Source organism: Xyrauchen texanus, chromosome 19 (genome assembly GCF_025860055.1).
Source record: "Xyrauchen texanus isolate HMW12.3.18 chromosome 19, RBS_HiC_50CHRs, whole genome shotgun sequence".
NCBI classification, from domain to species: domain Eukaryota; kingdom Metazoa; phylum Chordata; class Actinopteri; order Cypriniformes; family Catostomidae; genus Xyrauchen; species Xyrauchen texanus.
Window position 1 is genome coordinate 8087055 of NC_068294.1, and position 20160 is coordinate 8107214.

General features: G+C 37.1%; 1 protein-coding gene across 1 annotated transcript in view; it reads left to right on the top strand.

Moving 5' to 3' along the window:
- The window catches only part of LOC127659460 (trafficking protein particle complex subunit 11-like), a 37217-nt gene extending 22167 nt beyond the window's left edge, over nucleotides 1-15050 (top strand). Inside the window, exons 18-30 of the mRNA XM_052149296.1 lie at nucleotides 1006-1136; nucleotides 1221-1376; nucleotides 1713-1900; nucleotides 3472-3620; nucleotides 4158-4279; nucleotides 4363-4482; nucleotides 4930-4995; nucleotides 5127-5283; nucleotides 8946-9057; nucleotides 10358-10449; nucleotides 10646-10779; nucleotides 11138-11305; nucleotides 13006-15050. Coding sequence (XP_052005256.1) covers nucleotides 1006-1136; nucleotides 1221-1376; nucleotides 1713-1900; nucleotides 3472-3620; nucleotides 4158-4279; nucleotides 4363-4482; nucleotides 4930-4995; nucleotides 5127-5283; nucleotides 8946-9057; nucleotides 10358-10449; nucleotides 10646-10779; nucleotides 11138-11305; nucleotides 13006-13047 — 1637 coding nt within the window. The 3' untranslated portion in view covers nucleotides 13048-15050. The remainder of the gene's footprint in view (nucleotides 1-1005; nucleotides 1137-1220; nucleotides 1377-1712; nucleotides 1901-3471; nucleotides 3621-4157; nucleotides 4280-4362; nucleotides 4483-4929; nucleotides 4996-5126; nucleotides 5284-8945; nucleotides 9058-10357; nucleotides 10450-10645; nucleotides 10780-11137; nucleotides 11306-13005) is intronic.
- Nucleotides 15051-20160: the final 5110 nt, after the last annotated feature.

Here is a 20160-nt window from a genome sequence, read left to right on the forward strand (position 1 = left end):
AACCAGGAGGGAGGAGGCATGCACTGTTGGATAGCCCCCACCGCTGTTGGAGGATCGTGACACAGAGGACATATGGTGCGGTGGTACTGGAGCAGTTCGCCAGGAGTCGCGTGGAGCTCGCTGCCGTCCCCCCGAGGAGTCCCGTGGAGCTTGCTACCGTCCCCCGAGGAGTCGTATGGAGCTCACTGCCATCCAGCACGGGGCGGGGGAGCCCGCTGCTGGCCACCAGAAAGCGAAGGAGCCCGCTGCTGGCCGCCAGGAGCGAAGGAGCCCGCTGCTGTCCACCAGGATCGAAGGAGCCACTGCCATCCCAAGGGGGCCAGGCATCCGGTCATCACGGCCTGGACACGTCCCCCTCCTCATCACATCTTGACCTTACAAATCATGACCATGAAAAGCCTGTAACCAGTAACGTTCACATGATACTCACAAGAATACCAGAAAGGGATTGAGATTGAGAAAGGGATGATTTGAGAAGAATCCCATGCACAGGAAATTTGTCTGTAAAACATAACTTTATACTAACTATATAACTTTATAATTTAACCTCCTGAGACCCGAGCATGATTGCGGAGTGCATTTTCCATTTCCCTTTTTGATTTGTAACTAGTAGGACCTAATAAACATGCTAAAAAACATAGAGCTAATAGTTTTCCTAAAAAGTTGATGTCCACATATGTCGACAGTGGGACTAAGCTGTTATTTTAAATAATTCCAAGCTATAGAATGTCAGATGCCCCATAGGCTTCCATTTTATTTTATTATTGTACTGTACACCTGATTTTTTTTATTTTACAAACTGAAGAACAAGTTATTGTCTGTGGGTAGTTCTCAGTATGCACAGATGCTGTTGACAGAGCTTCACCAAAAATGAAAATGTTGTCATCATTTGCACACCCTCATATCGTTTATAACCTGTATGACTTTCTTCCGTGGAACACAAAGTAGATGTTTTGACTTTTCATAAAAAGTCATCATCTGTTTACTTAAACGTCTTTCTCTCAGTTCAGTGCAAAGCCAAGTTCCTGTCTCCTAGTTTCCACATTGATGAACCTGTCCAGCTACACGTCTATTTAAGAGCTGACTGCCCACATCCTGTGCGCTTCTCAAAGCTGTGTGTCATCCTAAGCAACCAGGTACAGAACACCTGATACACGTATACACACCTTATACACGCATGTTATACTCCATGACATCTTTATTTGTTTATTGAAATGTAGGAGTATAATCAGTACTGCTCGCTGGAGGACGCCTCGAAAGATAAGGATATACTAGAGCTTTCCACCCAGGAGAACATGTGTTTTGTTCCCGGAAAAACCCGCAAGTACTGCTTCAAATTTGTAGCCAAAACTGAAGATGTTGGAAAGAAGATAGAGGTAAAATATAGAAGCATGGAGTGCTGTTCCTTTATCAATATTGTCACCTATAAAAAAAATAAAAATTTTAAATAATAAAGTCTGAGACATATTTTTTAAACTAAACATGCAGAGCACCTCTCTTTGTAATTCGTTTTTGAAACCTAACAAACTTTGTTTTTCTAACAGTGTGTTTGTGCTATCTTTCAAATTAACAGACCTTGGTTTAATATTTTGTTATATGGCGCGTAGACATTCACACATTTTACAAGTGTGCCATAAGTATCTAAATACTTTTTGAGGGCACTGTATATTTGTGTGATTTTTCTTATTTTTTCTTTTCCAAATGTCTTTCAGATCACGTCTGTGGGGCTTATGTTAGGAAGAGAGACGGGTCGTTACGTGTATCTGAACTGGCGGGGCGGCTGGGGGGATGCGGCCTCCTCCCAGGAGGCTTTACAGGCCTTCCGCTCCTTTAAAAAGAGATCATGCCTCCCAAAACAGCAAGTGGACTGGGACACTGTGTCCATACAGTCTAGCACTATGTAAGTTAATATCATATAAAAAATAAATAATAATGTTTCCATAACTAACAGGATCTAGTATGTGGCTGTCAGTCCAAAGTGACTTTAGATCCACAAATATTTGTTTTAAATGGATAGTTAATATTGCTGAAGTCAATGAGAATCTGCATCAGAAACACATTTCAATCCATCAAGAATTCATTGGATCGTGAAAAGTGGTCTGTACATTAAATATAGCATATAAAAAGCTCAATTTGGTAAAAAGTAAACCTCTTCAACTCTGCGAATCGGCCAGCAGGTCCAAAAGGGGGCGCTATGTCACAAAGAAAGTTTACGCTTAATATGTTCGAGTCTCCAAATACATACAGGAAGTCAGGCATATGTAGTATTGTTTGAAAGCTTCGAATCTGAACTTTTCATAGATCACCAATTCTGCATTTATGTACATAAATTAACAAAATAAGGCCTAAAAAACATTTGCATCTCAAATCAGCGCCACCTAGAGGTTATGTAGTAGAAATATTCAAATGAATATGAAAGTCTTTCAAATAGCACTTAAATAGACAAATCATATATGAAATGTGACTGTATATTTTGTTTTGCCCTAATACCACAGTTTGAAAGATTTTCAAAAGAATCACAAAGTGAAATATATCTTTAAGACATCAAATACAAACGTCCCTTTTATGCTCTGATCACTGCTATTGTAATCTCCAAATAGCTCAACTTTATATCTGCTTTTACCTTTAGGAAGTTTTAAATGTTTTACTTGTCTGTGAGCTTGTTTGTGTGAATAATCTAATATTATATCTTAGATGTCCAGAACAAAAATGTGGTCCAGTAGGAAATGCATGCTAATCAAATCATCGGTAAAATATGTTATCGACTGTTGATAATAAAATGTTACACATCATCGCAAAGGGGAGGATCTCAGCTTTCTAATGACACCTAGATTGAGCTTCTAGTCCAGAGGTCGAGATATTCAATGAAAACATTTGTGTGGTGCATGAACTGAAAATTAGAGGGGTAGACTTTTGTGCGTGGTATTTCAGCGCAAATGTATGCATCTTATTCACTAACCACCCACAATCAAGTTTAGTGGGTCTTTAATATTTAAATTAAGTCATGTCATTCCATTCCACGCAAACACTCCTCATTTCTATGTAAATTAGGCTCATTAAAAACCACACCTGGTATTACGATGCGTCTCGGGTGATCCGATCACATGGGGTCAGGTTACACACATGGTTGATTAAATGTGTCTTCTGTGATCACGTTTTTTGGATTTGAAGGGGAGAGTCTCTGTTTCATGACACACATCAATTACTATGTCAGTGTGCTACTGCAAGATAATGATGTGCAACTATTCAGAAAAAACTAAAAGCGTGAAAAAAAAAATAAAAAATGCTGAGCTGTTTCTCCCAGATGAGGTTGAAGTTTAATTTAAACACTAACGCAACATGTCAAGCAGAATCATCCGTTATTTTAGTCTATTACCTTTATCAAAGGAGCTTCAGGTGTTCTTGCCTGCCTTCTGTGTTGAAATTGATAAACATAAACATTGAAGTTTCCCTTTGCATCTTGCCCTGTAGGATCATATCTCGAGTGCCCAGGATCTCTGTACAGTTGACCCACGAGCCTCCAGCACTGACCAATGAGATGTACTGCATGACTGTCACCATCCAATCAGAGGAGGACACTGTGGCCAAAGACATCAAACTCACTGCTGGCCTCAAACCAGGTAAGTACTGATAAAACAACAAGCCTATCAAACACCTTGTTTTTCGGTATACGCTTTGAATTGTACCGAAATGCTAACAAATTGCTTTGAGCTCACGTGTGTGTGTGTGTGTGTGTGTGTGTGTGTGTGTGTGTGTGTGTGTGTGTGTGTGTGAGCGTGTATTTATCACTTTGTGGGGACCAAATGTCCCCATAAGGATAGTAAAACCCGAAATTTTTGACCTTGTGGGGACATTTTGTCGGTCCCCATGAGGAAAACAGCTTATAAATCATACTAAATTATGTTTTTGAAAATGTAAAATGCAGAATGTTTTCTGTGAGGGTTAGGTTTAGGGGTAGGGTTAGGTTTAGGGGATAGAATATAAAGTTTGTACAGTATAAAAACCATTATGTCTATGGAAAATCCCCATAAAACATGGAAACACAACGTGTGTGTGTGTGTGTGTGTGTGTGTGTGTGTGTGTGTGTGTGTGTGTGTGTGTGTGTGTGTGTGTGTGTGTGTGTGTGTGTGTGTGTGTGTTTTTATTGTTTCATATAGGTCAAGATGCCAATCTCACACAGACAACCCAAATCACTCTAAATGGGTCTGAGGTGTGTGATGATTCTCACCCCGCCCTGCTTCCTGACATTCCGCTTGGTGACTTGCAGCCTGGCCAGAAGGTACAGCATCCTTCCACAGATGTCTGTGATTGAACTGATCTTGACTCCAGTATAATGATGTGTATGTGTTTCTTCTATGTCAGATTGTGAAGCCCCTGTATATCCACTGTGTGAGCACTGGATCCAGAATATTCTTGTTTCATGTGGGTTATTCGGTTAGTGCCACGGTTGAAGGCAAAGACATCACCTGCAAATGTCATAAAGTATGCAACACCCTAAAACCCTGTCAACAAAACAAAGACCGCAATAGAGCTGTTCATGTTGAAGTCTAAAGAAACGGATAGGAGCTCCATCTGGATATCTCTATGGGTTTTTGTAATGGCAGTTTTACAGGAAAATAAGGTCTATTGTATATAGCAACTTGTTTGCAACATAAATTTTTTGAAAACATGGCTGCTTCTAAATTCAGAACAAAATGTCCAAGTAATGTTTACAACAAACTTTATTTAAGTCATTGGAAATTTCAGAGACAACCCATTGCGAACTAGCCTTCCGGGTTCACCTACAAATTGACCTCATAGCTAAACAGCTCCATTGCAAATGTTTTGTTAAGATTAAGTTCATGATATAATGTTGATTCAACTGTTCATTAATCATTACACAATTCTGCAGTTTCATTCACAGTTGTATTGTTTGTTCTTGACCTGTAGGATGAAACTGTTACAGTAGAAACGGTTGTTCCCTTTGAAGTGGCTGTAAAGTTTGTGTCCAGTAAGGTAAGACTGCCATGCTCATCAACAGTAATGGATGATATTTATATTTCAACAGTTTTGACCTCGATTGTGAGTTGTTCAAATGTTCGCAGATATAATCACATGTTTTTTTGGTAATCAGTGATGTGTGTCAGTTTGAGCATTTAGAGCGCGTGTATGTGGACATCCCATTCCTGCTGATGATGGATACTTTGAGCGCATCACCGTGGCCAATTGAGCTGGTGAACAGTGAAGTACAGCTAGCCTCCAGTATGACAGCCCTTGATCAGTCCCAGAGTCAAGTGGAAGGAGGTAAGAGAACGCGTTTCCTTTTAATAGTTGTGTTTTCAAAACTAAAGTTACTCTTATCGTTATTATTCTCAATGCTTTAATACATTTTGCCCAACTTTTAATTACAGCATATTACTGATTTAATGGTGTGTTAACTTATACATTTCTCAAATATTTATACCTGTAAAAATGTGTCTAATTACCTCTATCTGCAAAAGAAAATCTGAACATTTTAGCATGTACATATTTAAATGACTAATACGTTTTTTTAAAACAATAAAATATAATCATAAATATATTTACTTTATAGTTTGTCTCAATGTTCCATGATTAATCGCAGAAAACTGTGCGATTGACTTGTTAATTCACAGCTCTACTTTTAATTTCACTAGTTCATTTTTAATCATCCTGTGGTGTGACAAATTAATTTAAAAAATTTTAAATTAATATGAGGTCAAAGAATCTGCTTGCTCAATCATAATACAATTTGGAAAATGCTGTTTAAAGTAGTTTTGTCATTTAGCATTTCACACTGCAGGAAAATTGAAACTGAATGGGCATTATATAGCTGTATGGCTGACTATTAGCATTTGACCTTTAGGTCTCTTTAGTGTCACACAGCAGGACAGTAATTACAATTTTTTTATTGATTCATATATTAAACAAAGAAAAACTAAACATACACTTCTGGTCAAAAGTTTTGAAACACTTGACTTAAATGTTTCTCATGATTATAAAAATCTTTTCATCTGAAGGCGTATGCTTAAATGTTTGAAATTAGTTTAACATATTAATTTAATTACAAATCATTAAAACATTTTTAACTGGATTTGAAATAATAAAGAAAAGCATTACCAATAAGTGCCCAACATAGATGGTTTAAAAAGCATCCCAGGGTGACTCGTCAAGATGTTGGTTGAGAAAATGTCAAGAAATTCTAGGCAAAGGGTGACTACTTTGAAGATGCTAAAATAAAACACAGTTTTGATTTATTTTGGATTTTGTGTAGTCACAACATAATTCCCATATTTCCATTTATGTTATTCCATAGTTTTGATGACTTTACTATTATTCTAGAATGTGGAGAAAAAAAATTCAAAAGTGTTTCAAAACTTTTGACCGGTGTATATACACATAATCAATATTTAACCCCCACTATTGGGATGCTCCTGCTGACTTCCATCCCCTTAAAACTATTTGCCTGGTGATCATGACACTGGTTAGGACCCAATTTTTTACGTGTTTGTTCTCTATATTGATGACTGCTCCATCTCCTAAAATATGGAGTCTGGGGCGAAATGAAATTTGAATGCCTAATACCACACACAAATCTCTGAACCCTCAACCAAAATTCTTGGATCTTAGCACACCACCAAAAAACATGGGTTGTGTCTCCATCTTCTGATTGACATCGCCAGCATGTGGGTGTGTCTTTAAGACCAAGCCTATACAATCTAGAGGGGGTCCAATAGAATCAATGTAAAATCTTGAATTGCATAAGGTGCACCCTTGCATCTCTAGATGTAGACTTGACAGGTGTTTTTTAGAATCCTAGCCCACACTCCCTCCTCCAATACCAAGTTTAAATCTTCTCTTTAGAGAAGTTGAAGCTCCGTCCCCCAGACTCTGAATTAATAGGGAGTAATACACTGATGCCTCATGACCTTTTACAAAAGCAGTAATCACCATTCCCAGAATATCTGCCGCTTTAGGGGGGTGTATGCTACAAAAATAGTACAGTGCAGGTGGTGCAGCTGTAAATAACTAAAGAACTGAGATCTGGTAATCCTAAAATGTTGAACCAAATTTTCAAAGGATCTCAACACTCCACTCTCAGGTCACCGAATGTAGTAACCCCCCTCACAATCCACTCTGACCAGCAGAAAGGGGACTTATTAATCCATAATTTAGGGTTCAGCCATATGCTTAAGGCAACATTTAAATAAATGTCAGAATTAAACACTCTGGACACTTTTGTCCATACCAAGTGCCAATGTGTGGTAACTTCTCCAGTTAGTTTGATAGAAAAGCTTTGCAATGTAGAAATAAGGGCAAGAACTTCCTGTTTAATACAAAACTCTCAGGTGGAAGCGACAAATGAGCCAAATGTCTGAGACCGAATACATAATAATATTTGTTAATCGGCCTATGTAACTTACTGAAATGTAATCTGGGACGTTTACCATTCCAAATAAAGGACTTCGCTATGCTATCAAATTGCTTAAAATAAAAGAGGGGGACCTCTACAGGGAGAGACTGTAGCAGGTAGTTTAATTCTGGAATACAATTCATTTTAATAACATTAACCTTCCAAATCATAGATAAATGTAATGAAGCCCACCTGCCCACATCACTCGAAAACATTTTTATTAAAGGGTTAAAATTAACTGGGAATACAAATTTGCTGGGAATAAAATTTTAAGTGACTCTGTTTGGGCAACTGAAAGGCGCCTGGCTGAAAAGCTGTTACTGGACAGTATACTGTCATAGCCAAAGTTTCGGATTTAGATCAAATTACTGTGTATCCTGAGGGGGCAAGGCATAGATCCAGTGGGGTCGGAGACGAAAAATAAAATATCATCTGCGTAAAGCAAAAGTTTATGCGCCACACCTCCCTCCATCACTGGAAAATCATCTTCCCTTCTTATCGTGGCTGCTAATGGTGCCAGGGCAAGACAGAACAATAATGGGGAATGAGGGCAACCCTGCCGGGTGCCCCTATCCAGAGTAAAATAATCTGAAATGTATACATTTGTTTGTATCGCTGCTACTGGGTGTCTATAAAGTAACTTATTCCATCCAATAAAACTATTCCCGAACCTGTATATTTCCAAAATCTTAAAAGATAATCCCATTCTACCATATCAAATGCAACCGGAAGCGACCGGAGTCTGCACATTTGCCACTGACCTGATATTGAAGAAAAGCCTAAGGACAGTTAAAACTGGGATATGGGGCCTGGGTAGTTCAGCAAGTTCGAATCCAGGGTGTGCTGAGTGACTCCAGTCAGGCTTCCTAAGCAACCAGTTGGCCCGGTTGCTAGGGTGGGTAAAGTCACGTTGGGTTAACCTCCTCGTGGTAGCTATAATGTGGTTCTCAGTGCGGCGCATGGTGAGTTGTGCACGAATGCTGCGGAGAATAGTGTGAGCCTCCTACCTGCGCAATGTATCCGCGGTAACGTGCTCAACAAGCCACATGATAAGATGTGTGGATTGATGATCTCAGACATGGAGGCAACTGAGATTCATACTCCGCCACCCGGATTGAGGCGAATCACTACGCTACCACGAGGACTTGGAGCACATTGGGAATTGTGCATTCCAAATTTGGGAGAAAAGGGGAGAAAAGAAAATCTGGGATATTTTCTTCTAGCTTGTTAGGCATAACACCTCTCACAGATTGTTCTTCTAAAGATTATTCTGGACGTCTTGGCTAAGCGCACAAGTCAAATTCAGCAGTTGTGCACAAATTTATTTTATCAGATTTAGATTAGGGTCATCTTTTAAGGCAATTGACCCCTACCTCTCTGATTTAAACAGACCAATTATTAATCTTATGAAATGCTTTTTGGCTGTTAAACGTTGGGGTAATAGTGAGAGCAATATTTCTATATTCTGCTCAGAATTGAACGATGAAAAGGAGTTCCTCCAGTTCTCTGATGTGATTCTTTCTGTTGTGTCCAGTCACACTGCAGACTAGCGAGTGTGCAAGTGAATGTTTCCTGCTCAAATGTCCTCCTGTTCAAAATGGCACCAGCACTGTGGCCTCTGGACAGTACACCATCTCCTGGAAGAGGTAACAATGACACAACCTTTGACAACATAAAACTTTCATTTGTTTCACTGAATATGATATCATTTCCTTTCTCATGCTATTAACTTATGAGACTTTTGATCTAATTTATATTAGGTGTATTTAACTACCATGTACCTAAGCATTTGATACAGTGAACTTACTATATACGTACATGTTTTTGCATTGCAATAACATTTATGTAAGTGATTTTAATTACATCTGTAGTTACACTGTTAGCCATATACCTAACCCTGATCTAAACCCTAACCGTACCTCAACCTCAGTAGCAGCAAATGTGAATCTTATAAGAATTTTGCAGAACAACATATAGTTACACTGTTAACCTTACCCATAAACACTTTCATGTATTGTTTTTCACCATGAAAATAGACTTAACAGCCTTATAAGGAGTGTAAATGTTATAAACAAAAAAGGGTGTTCATTCATTTAGTTTTTTAAGTTGTGTTATTTATGTTAATATTCTTTCTCGTATCCCAGTCAACTATAGGTAAGCCATTTATAGGTTGATTTTATCTAAAAGTGTAACATTCCTTTGTTTGTCCATTTGTCCATCTTAAAATGGCAACATTGGCTCATCCAATGGCATGAGTTTGGGGCGGCTCAAGGCCTGTCGCGATTATTAAATAATTGTCTGATTTCGGTTATTTTCCGGTCTAAATGGTTATTTTGAGTTATTTGAGATAACTGCAATTGTGCATTTCAAATTCTAATCACAATTTACTGTCCAATTAAGTAAATTATTTGTCTTCAAGAGCGCAGGAAGATGAACCACTTCTGAAACGCTCTGATGCACGGCCAATCTGTGGAGGTTCGCACAAAATTCCCATGAACATGAACGCAAAGCAATCTGGTTTCGCTTTAATTTAACAGTTACGTAATGGCAAATTTCCTTGGTCATTGTGGGTTCATTCATACATGCATTGTTAATGACACGCAATGACGCAGATGAGGGGTTGCCTGTTTCCTTTATCTCTGTGGAGATAAAATGAAGATATGTTTTTAACAGAATCTCAAAGGTCTTCCTTCTTGGGGAATAAGGGCATGTGGGTTTAAAATAAGCCTTAAAATAATGTCTGAATGTGAACAATTTAGGACAGAAATGTATTCCTATTGCATAAAATAATATAATATAATATAATATAATAGCAATTCAGGTGGGCTGGGTTCCAAAAATAACAGTGACAATATCAAATGGATCAAGAATACATTTGATCAAAATGAGAGACATATTTAATTATATTTAGAAATATTTGGACATTTTTCTTTGTTTGTTTTCCAGAAAGTCAGCACTTACTGAGACATTAGTGGTGAGAACAAACATTACTCTGCCACATGTGAATGTAGAGAACGTCCCCATGTATGTGCACGCAGGTCAGTCGAATCAATCTTTGAGTTCAAATCAACCCTCGTTTGCCATGTGAATAGCCTAGTTGCTGACATGGTGTTAAAATTAAATAAATAAATAAACTTTGAGTTCAAATCAGTCATTGGAGTCACTCTTGTGTGGTTTTATTCTGTTGCATTCTTATCATTAATTCTCCTTGTTCTTTTACACTTTTTGTTCTAGAGTTGCCCTCATTCGGTCGTGTGCGTGAGTCTTTACCTGTTCGGTATCATCTGGAGAACCGCACGGGGTTGGTTCAGGATGTCGAGATCAGCGTGGAGCCCAGCGATGCTTTCATGTTTAGTGGACTCAAACAGGTCCGTTCAGAAGGATCCAAGAGCTTCAATGTCTTCATGATTTTTTTCACACACATTCAGTTGATGTATGAATTAGCGATGTCCTGATTTTGATACTGGTATCGGATCAGTTGTACTCTTAAAAATGCTCTAATATATTACTATTCATGATAATAATAATATTACTAATTAGGGCTGGGTGATATGATGATATATATTGTAGCAATGATACAAAGTGTAAATTAATAAAGATTTTGGACAATGTTTAAGAATCTTTAATCTCTGACCTTTTATTTTAGTCATTTTTGCCTCCCTTTTTCCATAAACGATAGTATATCATGATTCATTTATCATTATTAATATCCATTTCTTTGTGCAGGTGCGAATGAGGATCTTGCCAGGTGCGGAGCAGGAGATGTTATATAATTTCTATCCTCTGATGGTGGGATATCAGCTCCTCCCTCAACTAAACATAAACCTGCTGCGCTTTCCAAACATCTCCCCTCAACTACTGCGCCGCTTCCTGCTTTCACGCATCTTTGTCAAGGTCATTATTTAGAAAAAGCTCTAACAATGTATGCATTATATCAATCTTTATTATCAATCAACACCAGTATTTCAGACTACAGCTGTGGCCAAAGGTATTAGAAGTGACATAAATTTTGTTTGGTTGCTAAATTTGCTGCTTCAGTATTTGTAGATTATTTATTCACATGTTTCTATGGTATACTGGAAAACAATGATAAGTGTTTCATAAGTTTTAAAGGCTTTTATTGCCAAAAACATTCAATATATGCAGAGAGTCAATATTTACAGTGTTTGACCCTTGTTCTTCATAACCTCTGCAATTCGCACTGGAATGCTGGTATCCGCTTCTGGGCCAAATCCTGACTGATGACGATCCATTCTTGCCTTATCAGTGCTCGGAGTTGATCAGAATTTGTGGGCTTCTGCTTGTCCACTCGCCTTTTGTGGATTGACCACAGGTTCACTATGGGATTAAGATCCGGGGAGTTGCCTGGCTACGGATCCAAAAGTTAGATGTAATGATCACGAGCCACTTCATTATCACTCTTGCCTTGTGACATAGTGCTCCATCATGCTCTTGCGGATGTTTTGATACCATTCTTTATTCATGGCAGTGTTTTTGGGCAGAATTGTGAGAGAGCCCACTCCCTTGGATGAAAATCAACCCCACACATGGATGGTCTCAGGATGCTTCACTATTGGCACGACACAGGATTCATGGTAGCGTTCACCTTTTCTTCTCCGGACTATCGATTTTCCAGGTTTCCCAAACAGTCGGAAGGGTGCTTCATCAGAGAAAATTACTTTGCACCAGTCTTCTGCTGTCCAATCCTTGTACTTCCTGCAGAATTTCAGTCTATCCTTGATGTTTTTCTTGGAGGGAAGTGGCTTCTATGCTGCCCTTCTTGACACTAGGCCATTGTTCAAACATTTTTAATGCAAAGTGATGATTGCTGCATGTCTTTCTTAAGAGGTAACCATTCCTAACATGAGCACAATGATTGGAAGCACTTCTTCCCTCCTTTTTATAGCAATCAGTCTGCTCTTATAATCTTATAATAATAATATAATATAAAGTGATTTCACCAGACTAGTACTCATTCACAATTTCCCATGTGCTGCTGATATGATTAGTGAAATGATGTTAGCTGGTCATTTTGTGCCAGGGCCAAAAAACAGTGAAATTTGTGTTTTTGTGATAAAGTTAATTATAATTTTTTTGGCCAATGAAGCTTTTTGCAATTATTTAAAATGCATCTGATCACTCTGCACAATAATCTAGAAACAATGTGAATCAACACAACAACAACTGAAGCAGAAAACTTTGGGAAACACAAAATCTATGTCACTGCCAAAACTTTTGGCCACGGCTGTAATGATAGTGAAGCAAAAAGTCATTTTTAAATCATTTCAACAGTTTAGGGGAATAGTTCAACCAAAAATGAAAATTCTCTTTTGTGATTCCCAGAAGGAAAAAAACCCCATCAGCATACAATATTGTGATGACAATTATTCTTTTACATCATTTAAACACTAACTTGACTGATTTGCTGAAACATTTCTGCATATTGTTTATTGTTGGAACAAACGCATTGAGAAAGCCTTTGATTTATTGGGTTTTCTGACTTCGTAATTCCTCTTTCTACATCTGTAAAAGGCCAAAAGGTTCAAATAATAAAGTGTAATGGTCGCTGTCTCGTATCTGTTTTGATTTCTCAGCCTCAGGGCAGAAATGGAGACACTTCCATCGAAGCGGCATGAGGAAGAGACGAGCTCATCACCCAACTCTGAGGCGTTGTCATGGTTACGGTTGCAGGATGAAGGCTGAACATTCCTCAGAGAACTTGCGTTTACAGCTTAATGATTTGAACTTCTAAATGAAATACTAGAAATGTATATTTAATTATTGTGTGAGTGTTCTAAATTGTTGTTTGCAAATAATGTCTGCATAACATTTTTTAATCAAGCTTCAGATTTCATCGACAGTCGTGCTGTCTAACCTCTTAACGATTAATAATAATGATCTTGTAACTAAAACATTCTAAATAATCTTAAAGTAATTAAACTGACATAGCACTCATTGTTGTCATTTAGCAATGGAAATTAATTGAACTTTTTTGTTTGTCATGAAGCTGTAGGTTGTTGTGTATAATGGATGTGATCGTGTCCCTCAAGTTTATTTTATAAATGCTAGGCTGTCACACGTGGTTGTACTTGTTATATCAATTGTTTACATTACAAAACCTGGTATAACTGACAGTGAGGGAGAGCTTATGGGTCATTCTGATGACCATTAACAGGATTTGTGCGATTTTTCTTTTTTTTAAATTAGAAAGAAAGCATCTTCCATCAACATCCACGGTCCTTCTCTGAGTGAAACACTTGAAGGATGGATGGGGGAAATCAACCAGACAATAATCGTGTCCAAAAACTGATCAGTGTCTTTACAGGTCATGCCCAGGTCCTTCCTACTTCACACATTTTTAGACTGCAGGAATACCATGATGAAGGTGCATGTGTACAGTATGTTATGCCCTTGTGACTTCTGCAGGTTGCACACACTCTTTAACAATGTATTCCTACTGAGGATGGTAGCAAACACTTTTCTATTGTCAGAGGGGAAAAAAGTTCCATGCAATTTCACAGGCCTTTGTGTTTTGATTTGTTTTTCTTGGGAACAAAGTGAGGATAAATCTCCTCTGATTAGTTAGTAGATAAACAGTTTAACAGAAACTAACATTTGTGATCTTTGTATCCAAAACATGCTGTAAAATCATTACTTGAGGACTTTAGATTTTAGGAATAGTTCACCCAAAAATGAAAATTATCTCATCATTTACACACCCTCATGCAAATCGGATGGCAATCATATTTGTGTATGAATAACTTTGTTCTGCAGAACACAAAAAATATTTTTAGAAGAATATTTCAGCTCTGTTGGTCCTTACAAAGCAAGTCAACATAGTCCACAACTTTGAAGTTCCAAAAAGCACATAAAAGAAATCCATAAGACTCCAGTGGTTAAATCCTTGTCCTCAGAAGCGATATGATGGGTGTGGGTGAGAAACAGATCAATATTTAAGTCCTTTTTCACTCTAAATCTCCACTTTCACATTATTTTCGGTTTTTCACTATTTTGTTTTTGGTGATTTGCATTCTTTGTGCTTTTCACCACATATACCTACCTTAATGGTAAAACAAAACCACTTGAGTCTTATGGATTACTTTTATGCTGCCTTTATTTGCTTTTTGGAGCTTCAAAGTTTTAGACCTTGTTGACTTATTTGTTACTTTATTGTATGGACCTACAGAGCTGAAATATTCTTCTAAAAATCTGTGTTCTGCTGAAGAAAGTTATACACATCTGGGATGGCGTGAGTGTGAGTAAATGATAAGAGAATTTTCATTTCTGCATGAACTATTCCTTTAAAGGAAATGTACTCCGAAATGTAAAAATATAGACATCATTATGTTGTTACAAGCCAGTTTGACTATACTTACTTTTGTAAAACAATTGAAAGATTTTTAGTAGAATTCCAAGATGCTTCTTTAACCAAAACACTTTATATGCTACCTGCTATCACATTTAGGAGATTAAAAATAAATAAATAATACGAAAATTTGGGTGTTGAGTTTCTAACATGCACACAAATGATTTTGTTCCCAAGGTGATAAGTCTCTTTGTTCTTATATTTTCTTAATACTTCATATTTCAGATTGGCTTACAACACCCTTTTTGTCTTCCATTTAAACATCTTGCTTGCACTAATGTGTGTTTGACAGAGAAGGACGTAGCTATCTGAGAAATGTGAAATGCAACTTGTTGGCTGTATCAAACTATGCAAAATTCCCTACTATATAGTATGCCAAAAGATGTATGTCAACAGAGTAGAGTGTCCCAATCCTCAGCAGGCCCTATACATAAAACAGTAGGTGAGTTTCTGCTGCATATATTCAGGTCAGGGGACAATGTCCACATTCCTTGGTGAAGTATGAGTCCAGGAATGTATTCATACTACTCACCTGCACTTAAAGAACATCACTTTTATGTCTGAGAAGTACATTATTCTCGAAAGCAGAACATGTTCTGACAGTATGTGAATTGGGGCTACTCCAATCAGTGAACTGTCGAAATCAGTGTTAAACTCCTTTTATCAGATTTAAGTAGCCCAACATCTCTTTACTGTAATGTGAAATGATGTGAAGATATTCATATTTCTATGAGATATTAAGCAAAAAAAGAAAACCCCTCACTCATTACTTGTAATGTGAAATGCAAAAAATCAGTCCCATTACTTTAATGGGAAAAATGCAAAACATAATTGTAATTAATGTGATGTGAAGAACTTCAAAGCAAATCTCATTCTCATAACTATAAAGTAAAACAAACAATTAATTCTTATTACTGTAATGTGAAAAATAATAAATATTTATTATTACTGCAATGTGGAAAAATATTAAATAAAGAAAACTGAATATATTCATAACTGTAATGTGAAAAATGAAAAAAAAAATGAAAAACATTAGTTCTTGACATTATAATGTGAAAAATGCATATAATATTCTTCTCATTACTGTAATGTACTGTTAAAAAATGCTGAAAGAAAACACCCATTACTGTAATGTGAAAAATGCAAAAAATGTCATTCTCATTATTTGTATGTGAAAGTCAAAATTCTCATTCTCAAACTGAAATGTGAAAACATGCACAAAATACCTCATTCTCATTACCTAAATATCTAAAAAGATTAAACAAAAAAAATATTGTCATTATTGTAATGTGAAAACTCACTCATTACTTTAATGAGGAAAATTCAAATAATTTAATTCTCATTACTGTTATATGTGGAAAAAAATGATTCTCATTAATACAATGTAAAATAAATCATATATATATATATATTTGCTTATGTGAAAGAAAAAATAATGTAATGTGAATAGCAAGAAACAAATCTAATTTTCACTACTGTAATGTGAACAAATGCAGAAGAAATCTCATCCTTATTACTGTAATGTGAAAAAAACTCAAATCTTACGTCCATGTACAAATGCAAAGAATCTCCTCCTCCCTGCTGTTAAGTAAATACACTGCCTGGCCAAAGAAAAGTTGTTTGGATTTGAATAAGCAGATATTTAAGATATGATTGGATCATTATTGCAGTTATTAATATGTTTCAGCTGGCAACAAATCTTTTAACCCTAACTGATGCAGTGTGTAGCTTCTCATTTCTTAAACAACCGTGTCAGAAGATTTATCCTGTGGTCATGGAAAATATGTTACTGTGTTTCAGAAGGGACAATTTATTGGCCTGCATCAAGCAAAGAAAACAACTAAAGATATCACTAGAATTGGGTTAAGAACTGTCCGACGCATTATTAAAACCGGGAAGGATAGTGCTGAACCGTCAGCTTCAAGGAATAAATGCACCCGTCATGCATTGTACCCACTGTACAAGCCTCTGGAGGCAGTGTTATGATCCGGGGTTGCTTTAATTGGTCAGGTCTAGGCTCAGAAATGGTATGTGGCAAGTCATCTGACTACCTGAATGTACTGAATGACCAGATTATCCCTTCAATGGATTTTTTTTCTCCCCTGACTCACGAGCATATTCCAGGATGACAATGCCAATATTCATTGGGCTCGAATTGTGAAAGAGTGGATCAGGGAGCAAGAGGAATACTTTTCACACATGAATTGGCCACCACAGAGTCTTGACCTTAACCCCATTGAAAGGGTTTGAGATGTGCTGGAGAAGACTTTACAGAGTGGTTCAACTCTCCCGTCATCAATACAAGATCTCTGTGTAAAACTATTGACAGAAATAAATGTTGTGAGCTGTCGAAAGACACGATGAACGTGGGCCGTAATCAAAGCTAAAGGCAGTCCAATGAAATATTAGAGTATGCTCATTTTGTACTGTATATACTGTGTGTATGTATGTGTGTGTGTGTATATATATATATATAAAGTATGCAGACCCCTTTTCACATTTTATGTTGCAGCGTTATTTATACTAAAAGGCTTTTTAAAAAATCTCATCATTCTACACCCCATACTCAATAATGACAAACCAAAAAAAAACAGATTTATGATAACTTTGCAAATGTATTAAAAAAAAAAAAACTGAAATATCACACTGACATAAGTATTCACACCCTTTGCTATGACACTTGAAATTTAGCTCATGTGCATCCCATTCCTCTGGATCATCTTTGAGATGTTTCTACACTTTGATAGGAGTCCACCTGTGGCAAATTCAATTGATTTGACATGATTTGGAAAGGCACTCACCTGTCTATATAAAGTCTCAGCTGAAAATGCGTATCAGAGCAAAAACCAAGCTATGAGGTCAAAGTGAACTGCCCGCAGAGCTCAGAGAAAGGATTGTGTTGAGGCACAGGTCTGGGGAAGGCTACAAAAACATTTCGGCTGCATTAAAGTTTCTCAAGAGCATAGAGGCCTCCATAATTCTTAAATGGAAGAAGTTTGGAACAATCGGGACTCTTCTTAGTACTGGCCGCCTAGCCAAACTGAGCAATCGGGGGAGAAGCTCCTTGGTAAGAGAGGTGACCAAGAACCTGATGGTCACTCTGGTGGAGCTCCAGAGATCATGTGTGGAGATGGGAGAAACTTGCAGAAGGTTATTAAAAATCAGTTTTTTGCTTGTCATTATGGGGTTTGGAGTGTAGATTGATGTGAAAAAAACATCATTCATTTAAAGCATTTTAGCATAAGGCTGCGACATAACAAAATGTGAAAAAATTAAGGGGTCTGAATACTTTCTGATTGCACTGTATATATACATATATACACTAGTGGCAAAAAGATTGGAATAATGTTCAGATTTTGCTCTTTCGGAAGGAAATTTGTATTTTAATTCACCAAAGTGGCATTCAACTGATCACAAATTATAGTCAGGACATTACCGATGTAAACAACATCACCATCACTATTTGAAAAAGTCATTTTTGATCAAATCTAGACAGCAGCCATCACTCCAACATCTTATCCTTGAGTAATCAAGCTAAGTTGATCATTTGATACTAGAAAATCTCTTGCCATTATATTAAACAAGGCTGAATGCTATTTGGTTAGTTAAATGAAGCTTAACGTTGTCATTTGTGTTTGTTTTTGAGTTGCCACAGTGTGCAATGGACTGGCATGACTTAAGGTCAATATTAGATCAAAAATGGCAAAAAAAGAAACGGCTTTCTGTAGAAACTCGTCAGTCAATCATTGTTTTGAGGAATGAAGTCTATACAATGTGTGAAATTGCCGTAAAACTGAAGATTTCATACAAAGGTGTACACTACAGTCTTCAAAGACAAAGGACAACTGACTCTAACAATCCTAAGATGTGGAAGACCAGATGTACAACTAAACAAGAGGATAAGTACATCAGAGTCTCTAGTTTGAGAAATAGACACCTCACATGTCCTCAGCTGACAGCTTCATTGAATTCTACCTGCTCAACACCAGTTTCATGTACAACAGTAAAGAGAAGACTCAGGTGTGCAGGCCTTATGGGAAGAATTACAAAAAAAAAGCCACTTTTGAAACAGAAAAACAAAAAGAAAAGGTTAGAGTTGGCGAAGAAACAGACATTGAACAACAGATAATTTGAAAAGAGTGTTATGGATCTTAACCCCATTGACCTTTTGTGGGATCAGCTAGACTGTAAGGTGTGTGAGAAGTGCCCGACAAGACAGTCACATCTATGTCAAGTGCTACAGGAAGTGTGGGGTGAAATGTCACATGAATATCTGGACAAACTGACAGCTAGCCAAGAATCTGCAAAGCTGTCATTATTGAACGTGGAGGATTTTTTGATGAGAACTCTTTGAAGTAGTTTAAAACATTCAGATTTTTTTTTTTCAAATGGTAATAGTAATTTTTCACATTAATAATGTCCTGATTATACTTTGTGATCAGTTGAATGCCACTTTGGGAATTAAAGTACCGATTTCCTTCCGAAACCTCAAAATCTGAACATTATTCCAAACGTGCGTGCGTGCGGGGGACGACACGAGCGCTGCTTACTGTGTTTTATTGTTTCGTTGTGAAGCTGAAGATTTCGAGAAGTTTACATTAACTGTGAGTTTTGTTACATTGAACTGACTGAACTAAGAAAAGCAGCAGTATACTGAAGGCAGAAAATAAAAGCCACTGCTCCCCATCTCCTCGCGAATCTTAATGGGTTACCTTCCATTTCTGTTATTCCATAGTTGTGAAGACTTCACTATCATTCTAAATGTGGAAGAAAAAAATGAAGAATGAGTAAGTTACCCCAAACTTTTGAACGGCAGTGTATAAGTATTAAAGAAAAATGTTTAAGCATATTCATGCATCGTGGTAATGTTGGTTGTGTTGCCTTTAATTAATGCTGATTTTGTTTTATGTAATAATCATCATCGATTATGTCACAATGCAAAAATATTGATTGTCCTAATAGGCTTGATTTCTTTTTTCTACGTAGGCTACTGCAAAAAGATAATTTCCTTATTTTTCTTTTTCTTCTGGTTTTGGAATTAACATAAGATATAAAAGCAACAGGTCAGATTGTGGAAATAATTGCATCTACCGAAACAAAAGTAAATGTTGTGAAGTCCACAGGCATATTAGCAACATCCAGTCCTCATGCAAAAGCATTAAATTACACAGCACCTGTGGCTATTATGAAACAGGAGAATCGAATAGCAGAGCAGTGACGTGTTCACATGCCTGAGCAAAACAGAACAAAACCCTCAAAGCAGCGTTGCAACGTGAAGAATCTACATGTTTCCATTGATCATGGTATAATTTTTTATTTTTTTTACTAGTAGTAATTTAATTGCTGATATAAAAAAATATAATTTTTACTAGTGAAAAAACTG